Below are 26,783 nucleotides of genomic sequence, written 5' to 3' on the forward strand. Positions count from 1 at the left end.
CTCCTTGTTGGAGCAGGATGTTCAGCTTCTTCCTTAAATAATATATGTAATACCTTGTGTGCATTTTATTACCCAGAGTGTTTTAATAGGCCTCTCAAAGTGAATATTTTAAATAACCAACCTTTAATCTGTGAGGCTGTGCCTGTATGGTTCAGGAGCCCGAGCATGGCGTGTCCTGACCCTGTGGACAGGAGCGCTTCCCTGCTTCCCCACAGCCCTGGCAAGCCAGGACAGCCCTTTCTGCCCTGCAGCAGGGAGTACCTCCAACTTTTGGGGTTCAGTATTAGCAACTTCTGCCTGTTTCTTTTCAGCTAGTTCAACTGGCTGAAAAATACACCATCAAGAGACAAGCAGAGTGGTTTGTGCTTTAGGCTTTTTGTCATGGCTCCATGGAAATGTCTTGCACCCCTTTTTTTTATGGAATTATTTTTCTGTCAGAAATAGTTACACCTAGGACAGTAAGGCAGCTGGGGAGAGGGCATATTTGTCCACAATTCTTATGTTCCGTTTTCCCCCACCCCAAAAGATGTAGTGATTTTCAGACATATGCCAGAATTTTCTGTATCTTCCAATACCTGTTGTATAAATCAGCCTAGCTAGTTTAGTCCCACTGTGTAACATTGCCTAGTCTAGTCTTTAGTTCCAACCAGTGTCCTCAGATACTGTTGCTGGTTTCTTGTTTTCTCTTTAGTATTTTTGACCAGACTACAGGTGGTTTTCCACTACTTCTATGCTAAACTTGTCCTAAGAAAATCAGAAGCAATTTTAAGATCAACTGTGTAGTTGAAGGAGCTGGCCATGGCACTGTTGAGAGATACATAAAATTGAGCAGGTTGTTGAGCCTGTGAGGTGTTAATATAAAATCTGTGTCCTTCTGGGGAAGGCAGCAAGCTGTGGAGCTGTTTCTTGTTCAGAGCACAGTGACTCTTTCACATCATTTTGCGTTGTAGTTAGTGCTTACTCTCTCAACCATAGCTTTAAGAGATTTTCATGTCTTTTCCTTTCATAGGTTTTTTTAATATGGCAGTCTCACAGCTGAAATTGCTAAGTATCAGATATCCCTGAAAGCAGAAATTTAACATTTATTTATACCTCCATAATCTCTCCTTACCTGGATGTGTGATAGCACCATTGATGCATTAGAGTATTAAACTCAGTAAAGGGGCAAATTTCTTTGTCCTGATTTCCCAGATGACTTCTGAAGAGAACTCTTGGGTTTTTCAACTAACTGGCAAGTCATCATTTCAATTAGGCACCCTCTCCCAAGTTGACGCATGGTCAACTTACGGTTCATTGAGCAGAGATTTCTGTTTCATTCCTCCCTTTGGATTAGGTGGCAGAGAGCTGGGGAATCCAGGGCTCCAGCCCTGCTGGTGGCTAAAAGGAAATAGTGAGAGAACAAGAATCTTATTGTAGGAGTTGGGAAGCTAGTGGAAGACCTGCCATAATTTTGTCAACAGTAGATGTGTTTTGGATGAGTAGGTCATTGCTCTGGTCCTCTGCAGAGGGGGCAGACCTCCTTTTTCCCCACCGTTTTTTGTCCTCAGTCCCTGCTGCCCCCAGGGAGCCCTAGCCCTGGAGGGTCACTGTCAGCACCACTGCTTTCTGCTGAGGACACGTGTCAGCCCTGCAGTCAGGACAGCACTGTCTTGTCTTTCAGCACTAGGAGTTGGTTTTCAGTTTGATCTTTATAGCTTGATTTGTGTTTTGTTTTTTCCCTTTCCTTTTCTTGCTGCCCACTGCACCTGAATCTTTCTGTGTATGTCTTTGGGCTACCTGATGTCCCCTTCTGTTTTGGGTCCATCTGGTTTCTGGGATCTGTCACAGTTTAGGTTTGAGAGCAGTCCAGTCCCCAGTGTAGCTTATCCTTTTGCTGTTGGTGCTGCCTAGGGCATAGGTTTCAGAGCTCTTGTTACTGCTACGAGAAAGCTTTGTCCTAAATTGAATTTGTATTGAAAGTGCTGGAGAATTTTCTCCTGAAGGATTTGATGCAGTTTGAGGCCAACAAGGAACCATTAAAAACAAGAGTCTTCTCTGCTGAAAAAAACACGTTTTCCTTACGTGGCTTGTTTGACCGTCAGTGAACACTTACAGTAGAATGACCAGGCTGAGAGAGGTAAGACCTGAAGCTAAGTCAGACCTCTGCATCCATCCTTGTTTTAAATGGTGTCTTCAGGCTGTTGCCTCAGCTTGTGTCTTCCTTCCCTGCCATCTCCCCTGTTCTTGAGGTAGTGTCTGTAGGAGCTGCCGCAGTATCTTGCATTCTACCTTGGAGTTTGGCAGCAGATCGTCATTACAGCTCAGGTGCTGTTTGGGTAGAGTCTGCTGTTGACTTCAGCCACCTGTAGATGTTTCTTCCTGGTTTCACTGCTACATGCTTGCTCCTTAGCTGGTGAATTGGGACTGCTGGCATGCAGCAGACTTCTGGTGTGAAAATTGGCTTAATCCTGGCTCAAACCAGGACATCCATCACATGACAAAGCCATCTTTTCCAGCCTGAGCTGACCCTATCTCAGCGCTGTGCTGCATGCTGCCCCGGATAGTTTTCCCCTTCTTTTGAATCTCCAGTCTCCAGCTCTCTTGTATGAGACCTCCTAATCTTGCATCATGTCCTTACCTTCACTCCCTGAAACAGTGTTTTTTTGGGGGGTTCATGCTGGCTTCTCAAGGCTCCTGTTTCTGCCTGGATGCTCTGCATCATAGCTGACCACTCTCCATCAGCTGGGTCTGCTGCCTACCCTTTTTCTTTCTCCCAAGGGAGATAGTGTTTGGAAAAAGGAGGAGTCTTTGGGTTCAGTTGTTCTGAGCTGCTCTTAAAATCACCTCCTCAATGCTGTGTGCCTTCCAGAGCTGGAGAAGTAGCAGCAGAGAAGGGAATGTCAGAGGTGGGAGGAGATGCTTTTAGGGGACATGGTAGAGTTTTAGGAGCACACTGCAGGGATGACTGTGACAGGATCGTGCAATGCAAGGAGAATGCAGAGGGGGGCTGGGGAGACTCCCAAAGGACCAGGAAAGAGGCTTTTTGGAGGCAGAGAGATGGAGTTGGCGCAGAAGGGAGATGTGAGTTACATTATAGAGAAAAGCTCATTTTGCTATTGCTGCTCACCGAAGAGGTGAACTTTGCAGAGAAGTGGGTAGCATCTCAGCGATAGACTAAACTGTTTCTTACAGGTGGCTTTGGCATCCATCCTCCTTTATTGAGGTTAGAGTAATGGCTTTATCATTTCACATGGTGCTCATGGTCTGCCACCTAGAAAGAGATGTTAAATCTGCTCAGCCTTGGATACCTCATCAGGGGGTTGTAGAGCTTTATATGGGGCAGATGTAAGACAAATAAATAATAAAACTTACCAGGATTTCTTCAGTGATGTGACCAAACTTCTGTGAAACAGATTTGAACCAGTGACCTAGAGGTGAAGATTTTTTGTTTCATTACTAGTCCATTGAACCCTCTTCTTGCTCAGTTGGTGACTACAAAATTCCACCTTGCTCAGTGACATCCTAGAGTGTGGATGTTACCTATGGATGTGCTGGGCAAGTGTTTGCCAGTTTTCCAAATACTAGAATTCACTGGGAGGGAAAAAGGCAATAAAAACATGACAATTAGCAGTCTAGGCCATACTAGAGCTACTAGAACATTAAGAATGAGTGTTGAAATACCAGAATATCAGGATACACCAAAGGTAAGGAAAATTATAGTGTCAAAACTGTCCTTATTTTGTGTGGGTCATCACAAAATAGTCTTAAAGTACGTGATCACTCGCTGTTTTGCAAATGGTCCAATATGAATGGCCAACCTTGAAATGTCCTTAGTATTGGCCTTGTGCTTGCTAATGCATGTGGCCTTGATGCCACCAGCAGTTGCTCATGCGGTAGTAATGTAAGCAGGAGTGGGTGCTGGTATCTTGCAGATTTTTCCACCCACAAACCTAAGTTGTTGGGTTTTTTTCTTGGATAGCCAAGTAGTTTTTCTTCTCAAAGAGGGCCCACCCCTCTAGCTTTGGATTTCTTGCCAAATATTTTTTCTTTGTTTTTAAAATTGTTTTTCAACATGAGTCACACATTCAGGATCACAGTTTTCCTCACCTGTGACTCAGGGAATGCATTGATGAATGCAAGCTGTTAAATATGTCTGTAAAATCACATGAAATGCTGTGGATGGTCTTCTCCATTCTTTATCACGCTTCATGTTTGAAAGTGTACAGTTTTCTAGTTTCACATTTGCTTTGCTCTTTCAAGCAGAAATCAGACTTTCCTTATAACTAGTTTATATATAAAGCATAGTGTGTGTATACATATGTAACTTTATATATACATAGTGTACATACATATATAAAATGTATTTTATATAGTCTTAATGTTCCCTAGGCTAGTACTAGGTGAGGATGTGTTAGTGTTGTGAGAATTGCTCACAGGACTGTTACCCACCACATTATCAGAGCAAGGTGTTCCCTTGGTTATGTCCTGGTCCCTTTTCACCGTATCAGTTGTGGTGAGGGTGTGGTGGAAGGAGCCTTTATGTCTTCTCTCCTTGCCTTAGAAATTTTAAAGATAATGCTCCTTCAAGCCCCATAGGTAAGAACTGTGTAAGATTTTGTTTTGAAATCAAAACCTCAATATATTGTTTTCAATTAAATATCTGCTCTTTAATTTCATTCTGACATTTTGTCTGAAAATGTTGATGCTCATGAGAGAACTGGGGATTTTACAGCCTGAATTAACCGGCTTTAGGGGTTTTCAGTTATATTTCTTATTTGAGAGCACAGTTTAATTCTCTAGAGTAAGTTTGAGCATGCCTTGGGGATTGCCTGTTTGGCTTTGGGTTTGGGGTCCCTGGCATGTTTCTCCAGAAGCGGGTCTGAGGATACAATCATGGCATGTAAGTGATAAAGTCTTTGCTACTCTTCCTCTTTCAGAGAATTCGGTCGACAGTGGATGAAAAAGAACAGAAGCAGCTTCTGATGGACCTTGATGTAGTAATGCGAAGCAGTGACTGCCCGTATATTGTTCAGTTTTATGGCGCGCTCTTCAGAGAGGTGGGCACTCCAAACTTGCTTCATTCATAGCACAGTTTGTTTTTTACCTTTTTTTTTTCTTTCAGCTTCCACCTTGCAATAAAGAGGATACAGTTAATTTAGGTTAGGTTTCTTAGCTCTCCACTTTCAATCAAGAGCATTTATCCAGGAGACCCAGACATCTGGGTGCTGCTGAGCACACACATGGGATTGCCATTACTTGTTATGTCTCTCTGCATATTTCAGTCTCTCCTTCTTCCCTGCTTTTCACCTCTTTTGATGAGCTCCAGGCCTGTGGCTTCCCCATGTGCAGTGTGTCCTGCCAGACTGGCACAGCACTGCAGCACAGATCTTGAACTCAAATGTGGTTTATGTCAACAATGCTAAGATGCAAGCATGTGAAGGACCTGCATCCCTGTAATGGAGGTGGCTGCTGTGATGATAGTCACAGCTCCCCACAACGTTTTCTGATGGATAGATGAACATCTGTATCCAGGCTGTGTCAGAACCTGGTTGACATGCACCTGCCTTGAAGTTGTTTATACCTGCAGATGCATAAGGGCATCCATGCTGGGTCAGACCAAAACTCCGAGTTGGGCATTCTGTCTCTGCTTGCAGAATCCTGTGTCCTCTGACTGAGGACTGAGTGTCCTCTGAGCTAGATGTGCCAAGTGATCCTCACTGGATTTGTTTTCCATGAAGGTGTTCTGGTTCGCCTTGAATACATGTATGTTTTTTTGCATCCATGGTGCTCCTGAGAGACACTTCCCTTGGTTGTCCATGCCTAGTTTGAAGGCACATCACCTTGATTAACTTCAAATTTTCATCCTGCTGTTTTGGGTGACAGTCCCAGTGCTTCCCCTAGTTATTGTATTTGAAGAGGTGGAACACAGTTGAACTGTATCCATCCCCTCCAGGATATTGAAGTGTGCGCTCAGTTCCACTGCCCATGTTGTTGGCATGTTAAATAGCACCAGTCCCAGTACCAACCCCTGAGGAAAGCCACTCATCACTGGTCTCCATCTGGACATCGAGCCATTGATCACTGCTCTCTTGAGTGCTACCATCCAGCCAATTCCTTATCCACTGAGTAGATGTACACCCATGAAATCCATATCCTTCCAATTTTGAGACCAGGATGTCATGCAGGACAGTGTTGAATGCTTTCCACAGTCTGGGTAGATGACATCAGTTGTTCTTCCCTTGTCCGCTAATGTCTACCCTATCATAAAAGGCCACTAAATTAGTCAGGCATGATTTGCCCTTGGTGCAGACATGTTGGTTGCCACCAACCATGTCCACATTTTCCATGTGCCTTCACAGAGCCGTCAGGAGGATCTGCTCCATTATCTTGTTGGGCACGGACTTGAGATTGACTGGCCTGTATTTCCCTGGGTCTTCTTTCCTTCCCTTTTTGAAAACGGGTTATGTTTCCCCTTTTCCAGTCAGTGGGAACTTCACCGGATTGCCACAACTTTACAAATATGATGGAAAGCGGCATTGCAACTTCATCTGGTAGCTCCCTTAGGAGCCACAGTTGGATCTTGTCATCTCTCATGGACTTGCATGCTTTCAGGTTTTTTAGATGTTCTCGAACCTGCTCTCCTGTTCCCAAATAATGTGCACAATCCAGGTTGTTGTTGCACAGTCCCCTGGAGTGTAAGAGCACGTGGGACGTTACTGAAGACGAAACCTCTCTCAGGAGATACTACAGCAAAACATGTATAAACAAAGCACTTCATTCCAGCATTTCAAGGTGAAAAGTAAGGAACTAAGTTTCAAAAAGCCTCTCAGGACCACCAGGATTCAAATCCTGAACCAGGATTCAAATCCTGCAGGGATGGATGGAGCTACAGATGGAAAGGCTTCCTCTGCCTGCTCCTGGAAGGTGAAAGACTTGAGGGTCTCTAGATGAGCTTAAACATAGAGTAGTCAGATTGACAAGAAGATCACAGCAGCTTCAGGAGCGACAGCAGGACTATTTGGTAGGTAGCCTTTCTGAAACAGCTGAGCTATTGATACAGAGAACCTGGATCCTGATAGTTTGGGGAGTGAGTGTACTAAACCAAATTGGACAAAACTGTTCAAGGGCTTATTTTGCCCAGCTTGCAATCAGGAGAGTAACTGTTAAAAGGCAAGTTGCTGTGCAGTTGCATCAGTATGAAAAGTTTGATTTTGAAAGGCAAGTGCACAAGTATTTTCCCCTAGTTGTCTTCTGTCTCACTTTTTCAGCAAACATTTTCACAGAATCACAGAATCTTGAGGGGATCTCAAAAGATCATCCAATCCAACCCCCCTGCCATAGCAGGGTCACCTAGAGCACATCACACAAGAACATGTCCAGGTGGGTTTGGAATGCCTCCAGAGAAGGAGACTCCACAATCTCTCTGGGCAGCCTGTTCCAGTGTCACTCTGTCACTCTCAGAGTAAAAAAATTTTTCCTCACATTTATGTAGAACCTCCTGTGCTACACTTTGCCGCCTATTGCCCCTTGTCCTATCATTGGACATCACTGAGAAGAACCTGGCTCTGTCCTCCTGACACTTGCCCTTAACATATTTATAAACATTGATGAGGTCACCCCTCAGTCTTCTCTTCCAAGCTAAAGAGGCCCAGCTCCCTCAGCCTTTCCTCATAAGGGAAATGTTCCACTCCTTTTTCTTCTTTGTAGCTCTGCACCGGACTCTTTCAAGCAGTTCCCTGTCCTTCTTGAAGTGAGGGGCCCAGAACTGGACACAATATTCCAGATATGGCCTCACCAAGGCAGAATAGAGGGGGAGGAGGACCTCTCTTGACCTACTAACCACACCCTTTCTAATACACCCCAGGATGTCATTGGCCTTCTTGGCCACAAGGGCACATTGCTGGCTCATGGTCATCCTCCTGTCCTCCAGGTCCTTTTCCCTTATGCTGCTCTCCAACAAGTCAAAAGTCTTCTCTGGGAACAGGTCCAGCTTGTCCCTCAGTAGCATCCTAGTACATACTATTTGCTTCATGGTTTTTAATCATATGGGACATCTCTCTGTTATGGTGTAACATGGAACAATGCAAAAACTACAAGTTGATTGCCAGGTACAGGACTTTGCTTGAGTTTATCGGCACTGATTAGATGAGATTAAATTGCGTGTTTAATGGAACAGGAACAAAGCTGAAAGAGTAGAAGACGGTTTCATTTCAGCCTTTGCATGGAGTAAGGGGCTTCATTGCGCTTAAAGTAGATAGTGCACGTGCTGGAGTCAGGTCCTCCATGGGACAGTGCACTGCTCACTCCTACTTTTGTTGTTGAAGCTGTGACTTTCATGTCACCATGTTGTACCATCATGTGATGTCACAGCATCCCTCATTCTGCTAGTGCAGCTGTTGAGCAGGTTGTTCTCTTACTTAGTTCTCTAATGATCCTAGATATAAAAATCACTCTTTTTTTTCAATAACAGAAAGAATCCCTGAGCACTGACATTCTAATGTCTGGCAGTTGAAATGGTTTTCATATCCATAGCCTGACTTCTTAACAGAAGAGAGAATGAAGTTGCATCCCATAGAGGCTGGAGAATGGAGAGAATTAGAAAGAGAAAGGGCAGGAGAAAGGTCCAGAAGGAGTAGTTATATCCCTGGCTATGTTCGTAGTTGCACTGGCTATAGAAGGGATTTAGTGGTTGGTGAATCATACAGTTGTTGAATCAGAGAACGGTTTGAGTTGGAAGGGACCTCCAAATATGCTCTAGTTCCAATGCCCCTGCTATGAGCAGGGACACCTTCCACTAAATGAGGTTGCTCCAAGCCCCATCCAACCAGGTCTTAGTCTTCCTTCCTTCCAGGGATGGGGCAGCCACAGCTTCTCTGGGCAACCTGGGCCAGTGTCTCACCACCATCTTTGTAAAAGGTTTCTTCCTTATGTCCAAGCTAAATCTACTCTCTTTCAGTTTAAAGCCATTGCTCCATGTACTATTACAACATCCCCTGCTTCATGGTTCTTACAAGCTGCCTTTATATATTGAAACACTGTTCTGACTCCCCAAAGCCTTCTCTGCTCCAGGCTGAACAACCCCAACTCAGTCAGCCTGTCTCCACAGCAGAGGTGCTCTGATAAGTTTTGTGGCCTCCTCTGGACCCACTACAACAGCTCTGTGTCTTTCCTGTGCTGAGAACCCTACAGCTGGGTGCACTGCTACAGGTGGGGTCTCACCAGAGCAGAGGGGGAAAATCACCATCTTGTGCCTGCTCCTGTTTGCTTCCTTCACACTCCTTTTGATGCTGCCTGGAACACAGTTGGCTTTCTGGGTGGTTACCAGCTCATTACCACCTCATGTCGAATTTTCCATCCACCGGTATCACCAAGTCCTTCTCTGCAGGGTTGCTCTCAATCCCTACACCCCACAGTCCTTATTAATGCTGATGAGTGCTTGAGTCCAAGTGCAGGATCTTGCACTTAGCCTTGTTGCACTTCCTGAGGGTTGCCCTGGCTCTATGAAGCCAAACTGCGCTTGACTCGTAAAAATACATACAGAGCTCCACATCAGTCATCAGAGGTGGCCTACTGAAGAGCATCTGGTTCCTCATGTCCATTTGTTACCTCTGACAGCAGTATGTGCTGAGTGGGGGAGAAAAAAAGTGATTACTGGGGCTTCCACAATGATTTCACTTGAAGTGTTTTCTTCTAGTGAGAAGAGGGGAGGGCTGAGCTGTAGGACTGGGCAACACAGAGGTTTTCGCTTTGAATTTTGCTGTTTGGAGGGTTTTTAGGTCTGAGAAAAAAATACCTCTTCTATTCTTGCATATATGCTGGAATCTTTACAAGTAATCTAGTTTGAGACTGTGTCTAAAAGGATGGGAATGTTTGCTTTGTTATCATTGCCACACTAATTTCTCTTTCAAAGTAACTGTTATTTTCTTCTCAAGAGAAGAGGTAAAAAGCCTTGTCTGACTTGAGATCTCAGCAGTGATTCCTACACAGTGTAAGTGTAGCTGAGCCAAGTTTAAACCAACAAGCTCAATAGTTGATAACATTATTCAGTTAAAAAAGTTGTAAAACATGCCTGGAAAGCCATGTAAATTGGCCCATGGGACTTTCTGCTGGTACAAGAGGAGCTGGCGTGAATGTATCAGTAGTACAGTGCTGATGCTGGACATATCCTTGGTCAGTTGATAAAAGGTGTTCATTTTCTTTGCTATTGATGCACAACACCTCATTCCTATGGAAATGTTCGTCTATGTTGGCATTGCTCAAGGCATCTGTCCCTGTAATCAGTCCATGATAGCAAAGGTGTCCTCTGTGCCATACAAGGGTATGTGAGGGTGATGATATTCTCGTAATCAGTCCATGATAGCAAAGGTGTCATACAAGGGTATGTGAGGGTGATGATATTCTTCATTCTCTCTCAGTAGTGTAAATGCAACTTGCATTAAAAGTTGGTTGCTCCCTGCAGTGCAGTAATATAGGAAGCCTACAATATTGGCCAGTGCTCAGTCACCCTCACAGTAAATAAGTGTTTCCTAGTACTCAGAGGAAACCTCCTTTGTGTCAGTTTGTGCCCATTGCCTCTTGTCACTGGGCACCACTGAAGAGAGCCTGGCTCCATCTCTTTGCACCCTGCCTCCAGGTATTTATGTACATTGGTGAGATTCACCTGAGCTTTCTCTCCTCTGAGCTGAACAGTCCTGGCTCGCTTGCCCTTTCCTCAAAAGAGAGATGCTCCAGTCCCTTAGTCATCTTGGTGACCCCTTTTCTGGACTCTGTCCAATATATCCATGTCTGCCTTGTTCTGGGAGCCCAGCCCTCGACACAGGACTCCAGAAGTGGCCTCTCCAGTGCTGACGGAGGGGAAGGATCCCCTTCCTTGACTTGTTAACATCCTCCTAATGCAGCCCAGGGTACTAGTCACCTTCTTCACAGCAAAGGCATGTTGTTGGCCCATGTTCCACTTGGTGTCCACCAGGCCTCCTAGGTCCTCTTCTGCCAGGCTGCATTCCAGCCGAGTGGGCCCAGCTGGGTGGCATCTTTGTGATATGCTCAGCTGTTGACTGGGAACTCAGGACTTGATGTTCAGAAGCTGAAGCATCTCCATTGCTGATGAAGCAGTTTTTGTATTTGTCCTGGAGATATTTTTGAATGAAACATGCAAGCTGTTCCTTGACTTTTTTTTTGAATGCCTACAAGATGTCCGTTAGTATCTGGTGATTTAATACCCAATAAGGACTCAGATACATTCTTTGGAAGAATAGCCATCCCCCTAGCTACCCCTTGCCAGTCTTCCTTTTTTCTTCTCAGTAAAATTAATCAGCTTTGCCAATCAGCAAGTCCTTTCAAGTCCCAGGAAGAGAAAAGAACCTATAGAGTTTTGAATCTCACCACCAGCCTCAATAAAGCTGCATAATTGAAAAGGGCTCTCACCTTTTGTCATTGATCTTGCTGACAGGAGTTCACATTCATCGGATAGATTTTTTTATTATGAGATCAATAAATGCCTAAATCCAAGATTTCTATACAGCTTATACTTCATGAAATCAAGGAAACCAAGTCTTTCCTTTGGTGCTTTTGATCACATGCAGCTTTTTTGATGGTTAAATTTACATTGGATAACAACTTATTATACTCGTTTGCTTTTTCAGTAACACAAACATCCCAACCCCATAGATGTACAAAGTATATTGTGAAACTTTTGTTATGATAATGGCTCTAATAAGGTTGTTTCAGTTCAGTTTGCTTTCGCTGTATGAACACCAGCCCTTGTAACCTGAATGGCAGAAGACAATATTTGTGTGATTAGACATAAACACAAGACTGTAGGTGGTCAGTCATGTTCTGGCATTCTTGAACAAATCCAGTCCTCTGTAGTCTTACTGCAATGATGTGGGAATGTAGTGTGGCACTGGGTTTTTGTAGGATGCTGGTCAAAACAGAAGCAGTGTTTTAATTATTCTGCAGCCAGTAGAACAAGTTTGTTTTCACTGCAGATGACTTGTAAGGGTCTGGTGTGGTTCCAGTTTCACTTGGTGTGTACACATCACTAGCACTGGAACCACGTTGCTTTCTTTGAACCACTCTTGATGATCTGCAAGTGCCTCAGCTGCACTTTGTGTTCATTGCCAGTGCTGAAAAGGGAATTTTTTTGCATGTGTTCCCTCATTTCATTTTTGCAGTTTAAATCTGAACAGATCCTCAGGCAAATTAATCCATAGCTGATCTTTCATTTTCCAGCAGCCTGAGCTCACCTTTCTCCCTTTTATGTCCTCTTCCAACTGTGCTGTCCTGGCCTCTTTCACTCTGGTGTCTCTGTGTGTTCCACAGCACATTTCTGATCAGTCCCTTCTGCTTTGTTTTGGGTGAAATGTGTGTTTTCTGAGCTCAGGCTTGCAGCAACCATTTCCCTTGGGTGGGTGGTACAGGCTCCTGCTCTGCCTTGTGCTGATGTAAAAACCCTAGTGCCAAAAATGAGCAGCATAACATGGGGCTGCTTGTGGCTCTAAAACTACAGTTGTCTTCCCTGATGGTGGCTGAGCTTTTCATAGGAAAGCAGATCCCCCTTCTCAGAAGGAGGCAGCTCTCTCTGTTATAGCCAGCCAGTCAAAAGAGGTGAATGCTTCTGGAGGGGAGGGCAACAAAGCTGGTGATAGGGCTGGAAGGCATGTCCTCTGAGGAGCAGCTGAGTGCATGGGGTTTGTCTAGTTTGAAGAAAAGGAGGCTGAGAGGCAACCTCATGGCTCTCTGTAGCTTCCTCAGGAGGGGACATGGAGTGGGAGGTGTTGAGCTCTTCTTCCTTTAACCAGCTGTAAGGCATATGGAAATGGTTCAAAGCTGTGCCAGAGGAGGTTTAAACTGGACATTAGGAAGCATTTATTCACCAAGGCAGTGGTTAAACACTCATAACAGGCTTCCTGGAGAGGTGATGCCCCAAGCCTGTCAGTGTTAAAGAGGCATTTGAACAATGCCCTTAATAATACATTTTTAACTTCTGAGCAGCCATGAGTGGTCAAGCAGTTGCTTGACCTTGATGCTTGTTGTGGGTCCCCTCCAACTGAAAGTTCTGTACCTCTTGGAAACAGCATCCCTCCTTTGGCAATGGCAATGGATTCTCTGGCACTAAAGCATTCATAATGCTGGTAGCACGTGGGACTTTTCCTGTTAGTTTGCTGCCTGTATGGTGAAAACAGCCTTGAACGTAAGTGTGCAGCCCTAGACAAGCTGGCTGGCACTGCTGCCTCTGCTGGTACCAGCCTGCAGTGTTTGACAGCACCTGCTCAGCGCTTCTGTTCCCATTAAACCAGGTGTTTGGACTGGAGGCATCTTGATGGATGCAGTTCCTTGACTTGTGTTTCACCGGAAGTCATTCTGAGTGGCAGAAAAGCCCTTTTTGGCCTTAACACCTGTGTCTCTACAAGTTTATCCATCAGTTAAATGTAACTGGAGAATTGTTCCTGTCTCATGAGCACTGAGAGATTGCTTCAAACAGAAGTGACTTGGGCGTGCAGGATGGGAGCAAGGGACTTTGCCACACATCCAGCATGACCATACCCTGGTTCTTCTTCCTAATTTCATTTCCACGTATGAACATAGAGTTTAAGTGGTTTGTGTTCTGTATGGCCATGAAAAAATCTGCTTTCTATGGGATAGTTACTTGGAAAAGTTTCTCCTTAATTTGTCACTTGCGTCACAGGCGTGTGCAGCTTAGTCATAACCAAGCTGGTGTCCTGTGCTCAGAACCACCCAGGGCAGTGCTGCCTGAAGGTGCTGTTCCCTGCACAAGTGTTTTAGGTGGTCTTTAGCCAGGATAAGACAACCAGATCCTGTTGTGTACCTAGCTTTTGACAGCTAATACAGTTTCAATACTCACTGTGCTATAGCTTGTAGAAGACAAGTGTAAATATGTGGCTTCTGGTGAGGACAGGTATAGTTTTAATGGATTCATATTTGGCTCACTGAATAGTTTTCTGAAGTCTGTTAGTCTACAGAAAGAGCTCATGCAAAGCCTTCTGTTGTCCTCAACTGTAGGCAAAATGTTAAAGAAAAATGAAATAACTAAGATCAATCTATGGCTAAGCTGTCCATCCCCATGTAGTAGATACATACTAAAACAAAAGTTGTGTGAATTGTCTTCTGGCCTCTGCAAGGTAGTAAAAAACTGAGGGGATATTCTTTTAGTCTTACTGTGCATGCTAGTGTTTCGTTGTACCTGCAGCCTTCTGAAGAGCTAAAGAGGTTTTGAGGCTTGGATTCATTTAGATTCAGGCATCTAAAATGCCGTATCAGGTGTGAGCTGGTCAGTTAGATTCCTCTGCTGGTGAGTGGAGTGGGGAAGAGGTGCACACAGGGGCAAGTCTTCCGTTCCTAAAGTTAATCAAGATTGATTCCATCCTTCTTGTTGAATGCATGTTGCTGTTAATGTATTATATTGGGTTCAAGGGAACTCTTTATGCTCTCTGGATTTTTGTTTCTTGCTTGTATCTTGACAGTAACACAGATTCTTTTCTCTTTCCAGGGTGACTGTTGGATCTGTATGGAGCTCATGTCTACCTCGTTTGATAAGTTTTACAAATATGTATATAGTGTATTAGATGATGTTATTCCAGAAGAAATCCTAGGCAAAATCACTTTAGCTGTGAGTATTTTGTTAAGCCTTTTTGTGTTTGTTTTTGAAACTAATATGAAAAATTCAGACCTCTCTCACACCTGAGAAGGCTGGTTGATCTGTGTACAAGCAAAACTGCTGCTGATATATTGCACCATGATTTTAATGATCCTTAAGTGTACTCTGATGCTCTCATAGCACAATGTATGATAGAAAAGCAAGTCCTGGGGTCTGTAATCAGACCCCAGAACCAGCCTCCTGCTCTGTCTGCTTGAACATCAGTGCTGACAGTGTAAGCACCAGCCCCTCCTCAAGGATCACTTCACGTGTGCTGTTGGAACATCAGTGGAAGCTGATGGCAGGTCGTCTCATCCCAAGGAAGGTGCCTACAACAGGTTGTCTCTCTCCCCTTCCCTTGTTTGTAAAGGGAACAAGGGATTGTGCATTTATAGCCAGGACATGTGGACCCCACCAGACTACGTGAGAATAAATTAGTGAGCTGCCTTCCTGCTCTCTTGAGTCAGTGGGAGATGTTGGTGCCTCTGTGTGGGAGCTGAGTTCCCATTCCTTGGGTGCGTTGCAGGGTGAAGTGATATGAATCCCACTCAGGGTATCTGAATGCAGCCGTGATACAGGGAGTCCACTGTCTCTCCCTTTAAGGGGGCCAGTAAAATTAGCCCTGACTGAGCTAAAATCAACCATTTGTTGTCTAAATAGCAAGTTTTGGCCCTCACAAACAAACTTTGGTTCTGGGCCGTGGAGGGATGGTGAAAGGTTTGTTTTGCTGCTGCCTATAAAGACCTGTCAGGTCCATTGGATTCCTGCAGGGGATGCTGGGCCACTTCAGTACAGAGAAACCTCTAGTATCCTTGTGCAGAGGTTCCCAAAAGTACAAGTGGGTCTTGAGCAGTTGGACAAGGTGGTTGATGTTTCCTTGACTTAACCTGGAAGTCCTGGCCCAATAAAAAAATCAAAGCTGAGCCAAATGAATGAGTTCATTGAGGCTGCTGGGAGATGAAAAGCTGCAGAAGTGAGGCGTCTTTCAGGGGTAATGGGGGAAAACATGAGCAGATGCTGGATCCATGCTCTATTGCTGACAGACAGACAAACTGCCAATGGCTTCATCATGTGAATGCTGCAGTAAGCTGATGTTGTGAACTGTTAAGAGTGATGGAGAAGTGCCCAGCCACTCACAAACCATGGCCATTTGAGAGGATATGGGCAATTTCTGCCCAGCGTCTCATCTTGGAAGAAAACCATCTTCACTCTTCTTAGGGGCATCTTATAAAATGTTGAGCCTACGTGGACCTGCTGCCACTTCTTACAGTTAACAGGCTGCCTCAAGCACTGTCACATATTTAGGTGTTCATTGTCAAGACTGAAAATCCTACTGAAGGCAGCTAACGGCTGTTCCTGTAGCCCTTGGAATGCATCATTTTACCACTAAGCAACTAAATGTGTTACTGGCCAAAGGAAGGCATAAGACATAGGCAGGCTTAGTCAAGGACGTCCCTCCAGGGTAGTCTGCTTGCAGTTCTGTGTAATTCTGTGGAGGTAAGAGATTCTTTCTTCTAGAGTTTGCAGGGTGTTAGAGACATGCTGGCCCATGTTTTGGATCAGACAGACTTTGCAAGGTGTTTGGCCAGTGAAGATAGTTTGGACAGAGACTTGAGATGAATTTTGAAGCTCTCAGAGGGAGTTTCTCTATTTACCCTGTGCAGACAGCATGCTTTGAAAAACACACCAAAGCTGTAATTCCTAGCACACAAAATGACCACTTTGAATGTTTCTGACCTGCAGGTGAGGGATGGACTGAGTAAGCTAAAATTTTCCTTACCTCATTCACGGCCCACAACAGATATGAGGATATGAAGCCCTGCTACACTTTGTGGGAGATCATGGGCTGCTCACTGAACACCACTCTCCTTCCTTCACATTGCACCTGAAGGCAGCCCAGCCCCAGCATCTCCTGAGTGAGGTCCTCTGCACAGACTGGCCTTAAGAACTGAGACAGGTTCTGACTAGAACTTGTCGTCTGAGGTTTGTTTCTGTCCACCTTTTTCCAGAAAACAAATTAGGATCAGCATTTAATAATTGTTATGGGAATACTGGCCCTGAGTGTCTTAGACCTTGAGGGCTATCCAGTCTCCTGCCTTTGTGGGCCTGCCTAAAGATCAGTTGATGCTTCGTGGTTCAAAGAGGTGCAGTAGCTTTTGCTGCCAGAGCGGAAACCTGCAATGCAGGGGCAAGGTGAGTGGTGACAAGGAGACAGCACTTCAGCTGCCCCAGAGCCTGCCAGAGTTTTTAATCACCTAAACACGTGGACTCAGGGGTTGTGGGCAGGAAGTACTGGTCTTTGGGGAGTTTCCTGGGTGCTCAACTTCATCCTTACGGTCACACAGCTTCAGAGTGCTTTGCAGCATAACATGAACACCCTCATACCATAATCTTCAAGGCAGTCGTTTGGCTATTGTCTTCTGTGGTCCTTTCAGCAGAAGCAAAATTAATTAAAGGTGAACTTTCAGGTCTATTTTTAAATCATCCTGTGAAATCAGGCTCCCTAAGTGTCTTCCATGTAATGGTGAATGGTTAAACCAGAACAGCCTATCCTGCTGCTCCCCACAGTGCTGCTGCTCAGCAAGGGAATGGCAATAGTTGTTATCTATTGAAAAAGTGCAGCATAGGTCTTGAAATAAGTTATTACCCAAGATAATTAAAACCAGAAATTTCTTGACTTCAGTTCTTGCTCTTCTCTCCTAGAGCATAATTGTTCCAGTGGTATGGGTTTTGTAACCACATGCCCCCTCTTATGTCAGCTATGTTTAAAAGAAGGATTGGGAGAAAAATGCTTTTTACTACATGGCATATTACAGCCTTTGAATGTCAACGTAATAAGTATTTTTTCCTCGTTTTGGAGCTCCAGAAGTTTAGTAATCACAAGAATCTTAAAGATATTTGCTTATTTGTCATCTGTTTTTCTTTCCTAGACTGTGAAGGCACTAAACCACTTAAAAGAAAACTTGAAAATCATTCACAGAGGTGAGTTCATCGCTTTTCTTCTTGCCTACAAATATAATGGCAAGGATTTTAAGCAACCTTTGCATCATACCAGAGTGTAATCAGCGTGTGTTCTACTGCAAGCGTCAGTGCATATTTTGCCCAAGTGTGTCCCCAGTGGCTGTTTCATCGCCCTTTTAGACTGTGGTTTCCCATCAAAGGGTGATTTCAGGGTGCTTGTGTATCTGCCTCTGTCTCCAGGTACATGGCATATTCAGGGCTGGCTCCATCTTCTCTAGCTCTGGGTCAGGATCCTCTGGCAGGAAGCGCATCCAGTTGCTGCTGCCCACCGCATGCCATGGGGCAATGGCAATCTCTCAGTGCTGCTGGTGTTGCTGGTCTGCAGCTGCTCTGCAGCTGCTCTGCTTTGAATTGAAAGCTCCAGCTGTGACTTACTAATTTAAATTTATTTTCCTTACAGACATCAAACCTTCCAATATTCTTCTGGACAGAAATGGAAATATTAAACTCTGTGACTTCGGCATTAGCGGACAGCTTGTGGACTCCATTGCCAAAACCCGGGATGCAGGGTGCCGACCATACATGGCGGTGAGTGAGGATGAGCCAGGCAGTGGGGAGCTAGCATGCCCAGGAGTGTGCAGGACCTTGCCCTCCTCCTGCAGGCCTGGCACAGCATGGCCATGCCCAGCATCTGCCTGAAGTGCTGGCCTTTTTCCTGTGGGACAAGCACCCTGTTCCCAGATGAAACCAAGCTCTGGGTTCAGCACAGCTCCTGACAGTGTCAGTCTGTGGCAGAGTGACTAAATTCCCTTTCTTTTTTGCTGGATTGCTCTGATGCTGCCAGTGCTACAGCACTGGAGTGGAGAGCTTCTCTGTGCCTTCCAGGAGTGCCTGTGCCTGAACAAACAGTACACACAGGGCGGCAGCACCATCTGGGAGCAGGGTTTTCCTGCTTTGCAGGAAATCCATTTGCCACAGTAAGATTATGTCACAGGAGTTACTGCAGAGCAGAAATGGAGTGATGTTTGCAAACCACTTTTAATTCCAAAATGTGCCGTATCTTAATTCCAGGAGAATGTGATTCTGTAGAGCAGGTGTGTGGAAATCTCTGGGGCTGAGCTGTGACTCCTGGGACTCTGTTCTGCTTGTTTGTTCCCCTCCCAGTGAGAAAAGCTGTGGTGCTGATTTTCAGGGCTGTCTGAGGATTTTAAATGTTTCTGTGCATGCAGCTGTTTTGAAAATGCATCTCTTGGTTTTATGTCAGCTGAGAGTGCCTTGTGCAGAGAGCTGTGTGTCTGCTGCTGTCCGTGTAACTTTGTGTTGAACTTGGAACTCTTGTTACTTATGTCTGTATATGCTCAAAAGTACTATTTTCTGAACACTTGTATCTACCATTTAGGAAACAGAAATGGAAAATGTCTCTTTTTAAGGTACAGTGCTCATCTGGTCCTGGTAATGCCTCTCACATGGCTTTTATCTGACTGTGGTGTCCAAGGCAAAACCTCTCTGCCCTCTCTGATCTGTGCAAGTAGAGTAATGAGTTTCGGAATATTTTACCTTTTCTGTTCACTCTCCTCATAGCAGAGCTGATTATTGAGCAAGCTGGGAAGAAGAGTACAGATGAGCTGTGTTATTGTAGACCCGTGAAGGGATGGAGAGAGAGCAGAGACACATCTCTGCTCTGAGCACTTCTGGCAAGTGCATGAAGCTCCCTAAGGGGGAAGAGGATTGGTCAGAGCCACCCCATGTGTGGTGTTGGTGGGTCATGGAGTGCAGAGGGCAGCAGCAGAGAGGTACACCAGGAGGGGATGGGACTGGTGCAGTCTGAGCTGGGTATGTGCATTTTGAACTGTGGACATGGCAGATCGTATTGCTCCATGGAGTTGTTAACTTTTTCCTATCTTCTGAGATGTGTACTGAGTGTAAATAGGGCTCTTGGAAAATGGCTCTCTCCTTCCCTTCTCCCACATTTTGTGGGCTCTCATTACAGGAATGAATGTTCCTACTTTTTCTTAGAGTTGTGAGTAGCTGGTTAGCTTTGCAGAGGCTCTTGGTTTAGTTATGATGTGGCAGTTGCCAACACGTCTGTGAACAGTTGCACTGCTTCCTCTTCCCTGGAACGTTGGTGGATGCCTCCGATAGCCCCTTGGGTTTCTTCCCTGTCTGTGCATATCCACTTTTCTCTGTGCATCACCTGCTCCAGACTGTTGGATTTTGCAGTGTGCAAAAGTGTTTCAATTCAGTTTGCGATTTTAAAAGCTGTGGCATGGTACAAGGACTGTGGAATGAGCCAGCAGCTGGCAAGTGGTGTGATAAATGGGTGGCCTCTTCCCATCTGCTCTCCAGACTCAGGGACTCCTCTCCAAGTACATGACCATTTGCACACACTGGGAAGCCTGTGCAATGGAGACGTGTCCCCAGCATGCAGGTACATCTGCCAGCTCTTTCTCCAAGCCAGCAGAGGCTGATGGCTGTAGTGATGCTATGACTAAACCTCAACATACCCAGGAGGGTGTCAGGCCAGTCACACTCCTTTTGAAAGGAATTTTTTTTTTTTTTTTTAAACAAAGAAAGTTCACCTTAGGCATATTTCACATTGTTGGGAGACCTGTTTTACTGTAGTATATACATTCCTAGCCACTATTTTCTGGCTTAATGGTTGATATAGGGCATTGGCAAACTCTAGAGCCCACAACAAATTAGATTAAACTACTAAGCAACCGTCTGCCACTTGGGTCCATTCATTCTCCTGTTCCTCAATCAGTTTCATATCTTCCTTGAAATAATTTGGTTTCATCTCTATTTGGATTTTACCATCTGGAGTCAAGGATGCAACTTTAACTTTCGTTCCTTCTGCCACTTGTCGTGCCTCTTGATCAGCTGGTGCATTTCCCACCTCTGGATCCATGTTTCCCTTTTGATGCCCCTGGCAGTGCATACTGGCCACCTTTTCTGGTTTTACAGCTTCTAGATCCTTGTTCTTTCCAAATCGCTCCATGGGCTTGTACTACTCCAAAAGCATATTTTGAATCAGTCAAAATATTTTATTTTTTTTTCTTCCCTTTTGCTAGTTCTAAAGCATGGCTGAGGGCTGAAGTTCCTGAGGGTAGGTGTTTTGATCTGAGGTTCCTGAGGGTGGTGGTTATTGCATACCCTGCTTTGCGCTGCCCTTACTTTACAAAGCTGCTCCCATCAGTGAACCAGGAGTCATCAGCATCCTCAAGTGGTTCCTTTTCAGATCAGACTGACTGGAGTGTGTTGCTTCCATTGTTTCCAGGCAGTCCTGCACCACTGGTTCTTTGGGGATGCAACTGAGGAAGGAATCTGGGTTGACAATATTAGTCACCAGAATTTGGATATCATCTTGTTCTACCATGATTGCCTGATATTTCAGAAACCTCTGGGGTGAGAGCCAGTGACCACCCTTCTGTTCAAACACTGCAGAGACTGTGTGAGAGACTAACGCTGTTATCTTTTGCCCCACAGTAAATTTTTGGGTTTCTTGGATATTAAGGACAACTGCAGCTACTGTTTGGAGACAGCTGGGCTTTCCTTTGCTGATTTCATCTAGTTATTTGCAGAAGTATGCCACAGCTCATTTGTAGGGGCCAAGCTTTTGTGCTAATACTCCCAGTGCTGTTCCTTGTCTTTCATATGAAGATAGCCAAAATGGCTTTGAGATGTCAGGCAGTCCCAGTGTAGGGGCTCTCATTAGCTCTTGTTTGAGCTGCTGAAATGCCCTTCATGTCTCATCACTCCATCCCAATTTGAACTGATTCCTTTTTATCAATTCATACAGTGCTTTTACTAAAAGTCCATAGTTAGAGATACAGAGTTGACACCAATCTGTCATTCCCAAGAATATCTGTAGTTTTTTTAACATTTGGGGTAGGGGTGTCTGGAAGATGGCTTCTTTTCGGTCCTTCCCCAATGTCTGTTGTCCTCTGGAAACTTCATATCCCAAATAGATGACTTGTTGTTGTATCAGCTGGGCTTTCTGTTGAGAGACCCAATATCTGTTAAGACCCAGGAAGTTTAATAGACTCAGTTCATGCAGCTTTCTTTTGTTCTAGTGGCTAATAGTATATCATCCACATACTGGAGTAGAATTCCTTCCAGGTCTGGGGGCTCCCAGCTCTCAAGTTCCCTTGCTAATTGATTTCCAAAAATAGTAGGAATGTTCTTAAATCCTAGTGGCAACACTGTCCATATCAGCTGAGATTTCCTTCCTGAATCAGGGTTTTCCCATTCAAATGCAAACAGATGCTGACTCTCTCTGGCTAGACTTAGGCAGAAAAAGGCATCCTTTAAATCCAGAATGGTGAAGCAAATCAGATCATCTTTAAGTTTGCTTAGCAAAGTATACGGGTTGGCCACCACTGGATGTATATCCTCAGTGATTTTGTTTATTACTATAGAATGGGAGTATTATATTCTGATTCACATTCAGTCAGTAATTTATACTTCAGAAATTTGTCAATAATTTCCTGTATTCCTTTTTGATCCTCCAGTCTTAATGGATACTGTTTTATTTTCATGGGCTGAGCTCCTGATCTCAATTTTACTACTGCTGGGGCCACATTCTTTGCCTTCCCCAGGACCTTACATGCCCATACTCCAGGATACACTTGATTTATTATTTCTTCAGGCAAATTTGACTTAGCTGGCATGTGTATTAGGGCTAGACTTAGGATTTCAATTAGCTGATCCTCTCCAACTCCCAATTCAACTTTCCCTTTATCAAATACTATTTTTGCCCCTAATTGCTCCAACAAGTCTCGACCCAACAATGGTTTAGGTGATCCTGGCATGTATAAAATTGTATGAATGCCCACATGCTTCCCTAATTTATATTTCAGAGGTTGCAGGAAAAATGCCTTCCCTTATTGGCCAGTAGCCCCCATTACAGTCACAAAATCCTGATCTTTTGGTATTAATTCTTGGTTTAATACAGAAAATGAGGCACTAGTGTCAGCCAGAAATTCTGTTTCTTGTCCCTTTTTCCCTAGCTTTACTCTAACCAGTGGATCTGCTAAGGTAGGTTCCCCAGGTCCCTGACATTGTGCTGCAGCCGTATCCACTGCCATCTGAGGACTTCCACACCTAGGGTAATCTCGTTTTGCCACCCCTTCCAGATCATCTGTATAGATCCTCCTGGACTCAGATTCACTGGTCATGTACTTTAATTTGCACCAGTTTTCCATTAGTCTCCAGTAGCCTGGATTACAGGCTTCAGCCTACTCCTGGTATGATAGGATGTTGGGGTAAAGACTGGCTCTGGCTTCTCAGCTTCTCTTGCCCTTTCAGGGGTGCCTTTGTTCTCCAAAGGGAGAGGGAGAGGCACATCCTGAGGGAGAGGTGGACCCTGAGAGAGAGCTGCAGCCTGCAGGAGAGGGGCAGCCTGCAGGAGAGGGTCTAATGGAGGAGCTATTGGGGGAGGGGATGATGGAAGAATAAAATTATCTTCTATCCTTTCCTCAGATTCAGTCAACTTCAAACATCTTTGTCCAATATTATATGCTGAGCGACATATCTTCAACTGCCCTGATCACTGTGTCTGTTCCTTTTCTAATGCTAATACCAGAGAATCTTGTAGAGCTAAATAAATGCTGTATTCCTTTTGCCAATTAGGGTGGTTTCTCAAGGTGAAAAACATCTCTGCATATCCCACTTCATCCCATTTTTCTTTCTGTCTTAAAAACAACATTAATTGTAACAAAGTATTATACTTATTCATAAATCATTTTTCTGCACCATCCAACTCATACAATGGCCATCACTGATTACAATAATACCTTATGAGAGGATTTTTATTCACACTCCTTCCTGGTGGACCTTCTATTTCTTTCCAGCGTGCCAAAATACATCCTAATGGGCACTTTTTCTTAACTCCTCCACTTTGCTTGCCTCCCATTTTGTTAACTAAGCCACACACCTACCCACAGAGTAGTTAGGAAACTCTACCAGTCACTTTGCACACCTAAAACCTATTTCTGTTCTGGGTAGGTAAAACAATAATCACTGTTACCCATTAGATATTAAAGTCACGCTGTTTTTCTGGCCGTTTTCCACTCACTCACACCACAAAGACAGGGGATCCCACTTTTACACAAACACAGTTATGGATCACAAACACAATTACAGTGGACAGATCTGGCTTTAAGACAGAAATAAACCTTTTGCTTCGTTTGTATCCGGCCGTGCCCCTCGCGGGACAACAGAACTGCTGATCAGAATCCAGACTTGCTTCGCAGCACAGCTGCGTCTCGCTCGCTCACACATCCAGTTCACAAACTGTTGAATTGTCCCATTAAAATAGCACAATCCAATTCCAATTGATGGTGACACAAACCAATGTAATCAAAGCAATATTGCCAACCACAGTTCAATGTCTAACATTTGCCAAATTCCTTTACCAAGATGTCAATACTGAAACAGAAGCACACCACTGTGTACCAAGGGCACACCATTGTGTTGCAGTGGAGCACTGAAGCAGAAGCACAACTTTGTGATACACTGAAACAGAAGCACACGATTGTGATGTACCAGACCAGATGTACACCGGGGTGCTAACTACCCAGCATACACTATCCTGCACAAGTTCCCTTATGACCTATGGGCAGTGAACTGTTGGAAGTCAGAGTTTGGTTAATGTGCTGTTTCATTTTTTATGTAAAATAGGTGACTATTTTTGATACAAACTAATGTGACTGTGTTCAGCCAGGGTCAGTCTGATCAGGGCTGGTGGATGATGCTCCCTTATGGTGAAAGCATGTTGCTTCATAAGGCCCCATGTGGCCCATGGCACTTGAAGTAATCACAGAATCCTAGGGGTTGGAAGGGACCTTGAAAGATCATCTAGTCCAACCCCCCTGCCAGAGCAGGGTCACCCAGAGTACATCACACAGGAACACATCCAGGAGGGTTTTGAATGTCTCCAGCAAAGGAGACTCCACAGCCTCTCTGGGCAGCCTGTCCCAGGGCTCTGTCACTCTCACAGTAAAGAAGTTCTTCCTAATATTCACTTGGAACCTCCTGTGCTCCAGTTTGCATGCATTGCCCCTTGTCCTATCACTGGACATCACTGAACAAAGCCTGGCTCCATTGTCCTGACACTCACCCTTTACATATTTGTAAATATTTATGAGGTCACCCCTCAGTCTCCTTTTCTCCAAACTAAAGAGATCCAGCTCCCTCAGCCTTTCCTTATAAGGGAGATGTTCCACTCCCTTAATCATCTTTGTGGCTCTGCGCCGGACTCTTTCAAGCACTTCCCTGTCCTTCTTGAATTGTGGGGTCCAGAACTGGACACAATACTCCAGATGTGGCCTCACCAAGATAGAATAGAGGGGGGAGGAGAACCTCTCTTGACCGACTAACTACCCCCTTTCTAATGCACCCCAGGAGGCCATTGGCCTTCTTGGCCACAAGGGCACATTGTTGGTCATGGTCATCCTCCTGTCTACCAGGACCCCCAGGTCCCTTTCTCCTACCCTGCTCTCCAGCAGGTCAGCCCCCAACCTGTACTGGTACATAGTGTTGTTGCATGTGAGATGCAAAACTCTACACTTGCCCTTGTTGAACTTCATCAGGTTTCTCCCCACCCAGATCCCCAGCCTGTCTAGGTCCCTCTGAATGGCAGCACAGCCTTCTGGTGTGTCAGCTACTCTTCCTAGCTTAGTGTCATCAGCAAACTTGCTGAGGGTACATTCTATACCCTCATCCAGGTTGTTGATGAAGATGTTGAACAACACCAGTCCCAGTACCAACCCCTGAGGGGCTCCACTAGTCACCGACCTCCAACTAGATTCTGCCCCATTGACTACAACTCTCTGACTTCTTCCTTTCAACCAGTTCTTGATCCACCTCACTGCCTGATCACCAAACCCATACTTGATCAACTTATCTACAAGGATGCTGTGGGAGATGGTGTCAAATGCTTTACTGAAATCAAGATAAACCACATCTACCGCTCTACCATCATCTATCCACCTAGTAATTTCCTCATAGAAGGCTATGAGGTTAGTCAAACATGATTTACCCTTGATAAAACCATGCTGACTGCTCTTGATGACCCCCATGTCCTTGATGTGCCTGGAGATAGTCACAAGAACAAGTTGTTCCATCACCTTTCCAGGGATGGAGGTGAGGCTGACCGGTCTATAGTTACCCGGGTCCTCCTTCTTGCCCTTCTTGTAGACTGGAGTGACATTTGCTATCCTCCAGTCCTCAGGCACCTCACCTGTTGCCCATGACTTACTGAAGATGATGGAGAGTGGCCTAGCAATGACCTCCGCCAGCTCCCTCAGCACCCTTGGGTGCATTCCATCTGGACCCATTGATTTATGGATGTCCAGATTACTCAACTGATCCCTAACCCAATCCTCATCTACCATGTCAAACTCTTCCTCTATCTTGACTTCTTCTGGGGCTATATGAATCTGGGGCTCATAGGGAGACCCTGCAGGAGTGAAGACAGAGGCAAAGAAGGCATTCAGCACCTCTGCCTTCTTTATATCCTCTGTCACCAGGGCTCCCACCTCATTCCTCAATGGGCCAATATTGCCTCTACTGCTAGTTTTGCTAGCTATGTATTTGAAAAAGCCCTTTCTATTATCCTTAACCTGACTTGCAAGGTTAAGTTCCAAGGAGGCCTTAGCTTTCCTAATTGCCTCCCTACATCCTCTGACAACAGTCCTATATTCCTCCCAAGTGACCAGCCCCTCCTTCCATGATCTGTAGATTTTCCTTTTCCACTTAAGTTTGCCCAGTAGTTCCTTCTTTAACCATGCAGGTCTCCTAGCACCCTTACTAGATTTCCTAACCATTGGGACACTCTGATCCTGTGCTTGCAAGAAGTGGTCCTTGAATGTTGACCAGCTATCTTGAGCTCCTTTATTTTCTAGCACCCTGTCCCATGGGATTTCCCTTTTACCATCTAGCTGTTGTTACCCTGTCTCATGGGACTTCCCTTAACAATTGATTGAGAAGGCCAGAGTTTGCCTTGTGGAAGTCCAGGGTTCTGGTCTTGCTAGTTCCTCTATTCCTTCCACATAGGATCCTGAACTCGTGATCACTGCAGCCAAGGCTGCCATTGACTATCACTGCTTCAACAAGACCCTCCTGTTGGTGAGCACAAGATCCAGTAGCGCTCCTCTCCTAGTTGGCTTGTCCACCATTTGCATTA

The 26,783-nt window shown here is 44.9% G+C and overlaps 1 protein-coding gene across 1 annotated transcript in view; it reads left to right on the forward strand.

Moving 5' to 3' along the window:
• Positions 1 to 26,783, forward strand: part of MAP2K4 (mitogen-activated protein kinase kinase 4) — a 101,448-nt gene that overhangs the window by 60,942 nt on the left and 13,723 nt on the right. Inside the window, exons 4-7 of the mRNA XM_010008274.1 lie at positions 4,917 to 5,036; positions 14,489 to 14,608; positions 17,566 to 17,617; positions 18,057 to 18,184. Of these exons, the coding sequence (XP_010006576.1) occupies positions 4,917 to 5,036; positions 14,489 to 14,608; positions 17,566 to 17,617; positions 18,057 to 18,184 (420 nt within the window). The remainder of the gene's footprint in view (positions 1 to 4,916; positions 5,037 to 14,488; positions 14,609 to 17,565; positions 17,618 to 18,056; positions 18,185 to 26,783) is intronic.

The sequence above is a fragment of the Chaetura pelagica genome, unplaced genomic scaffold, assembly GCF_000747805.2.
Source record: "Chaetura pelagica isolate M959 unplaced genomic scaffold, ChaPel_1.0 scaffold471, whole genome shotgun sequence".
In the NCBI taxonomy this organism is placed as follows: Eukaryota; Metazoa; Chordata; class Aves; order Apodiformes; family Apodidae; genus Chaetura; species Chaetura pelagica.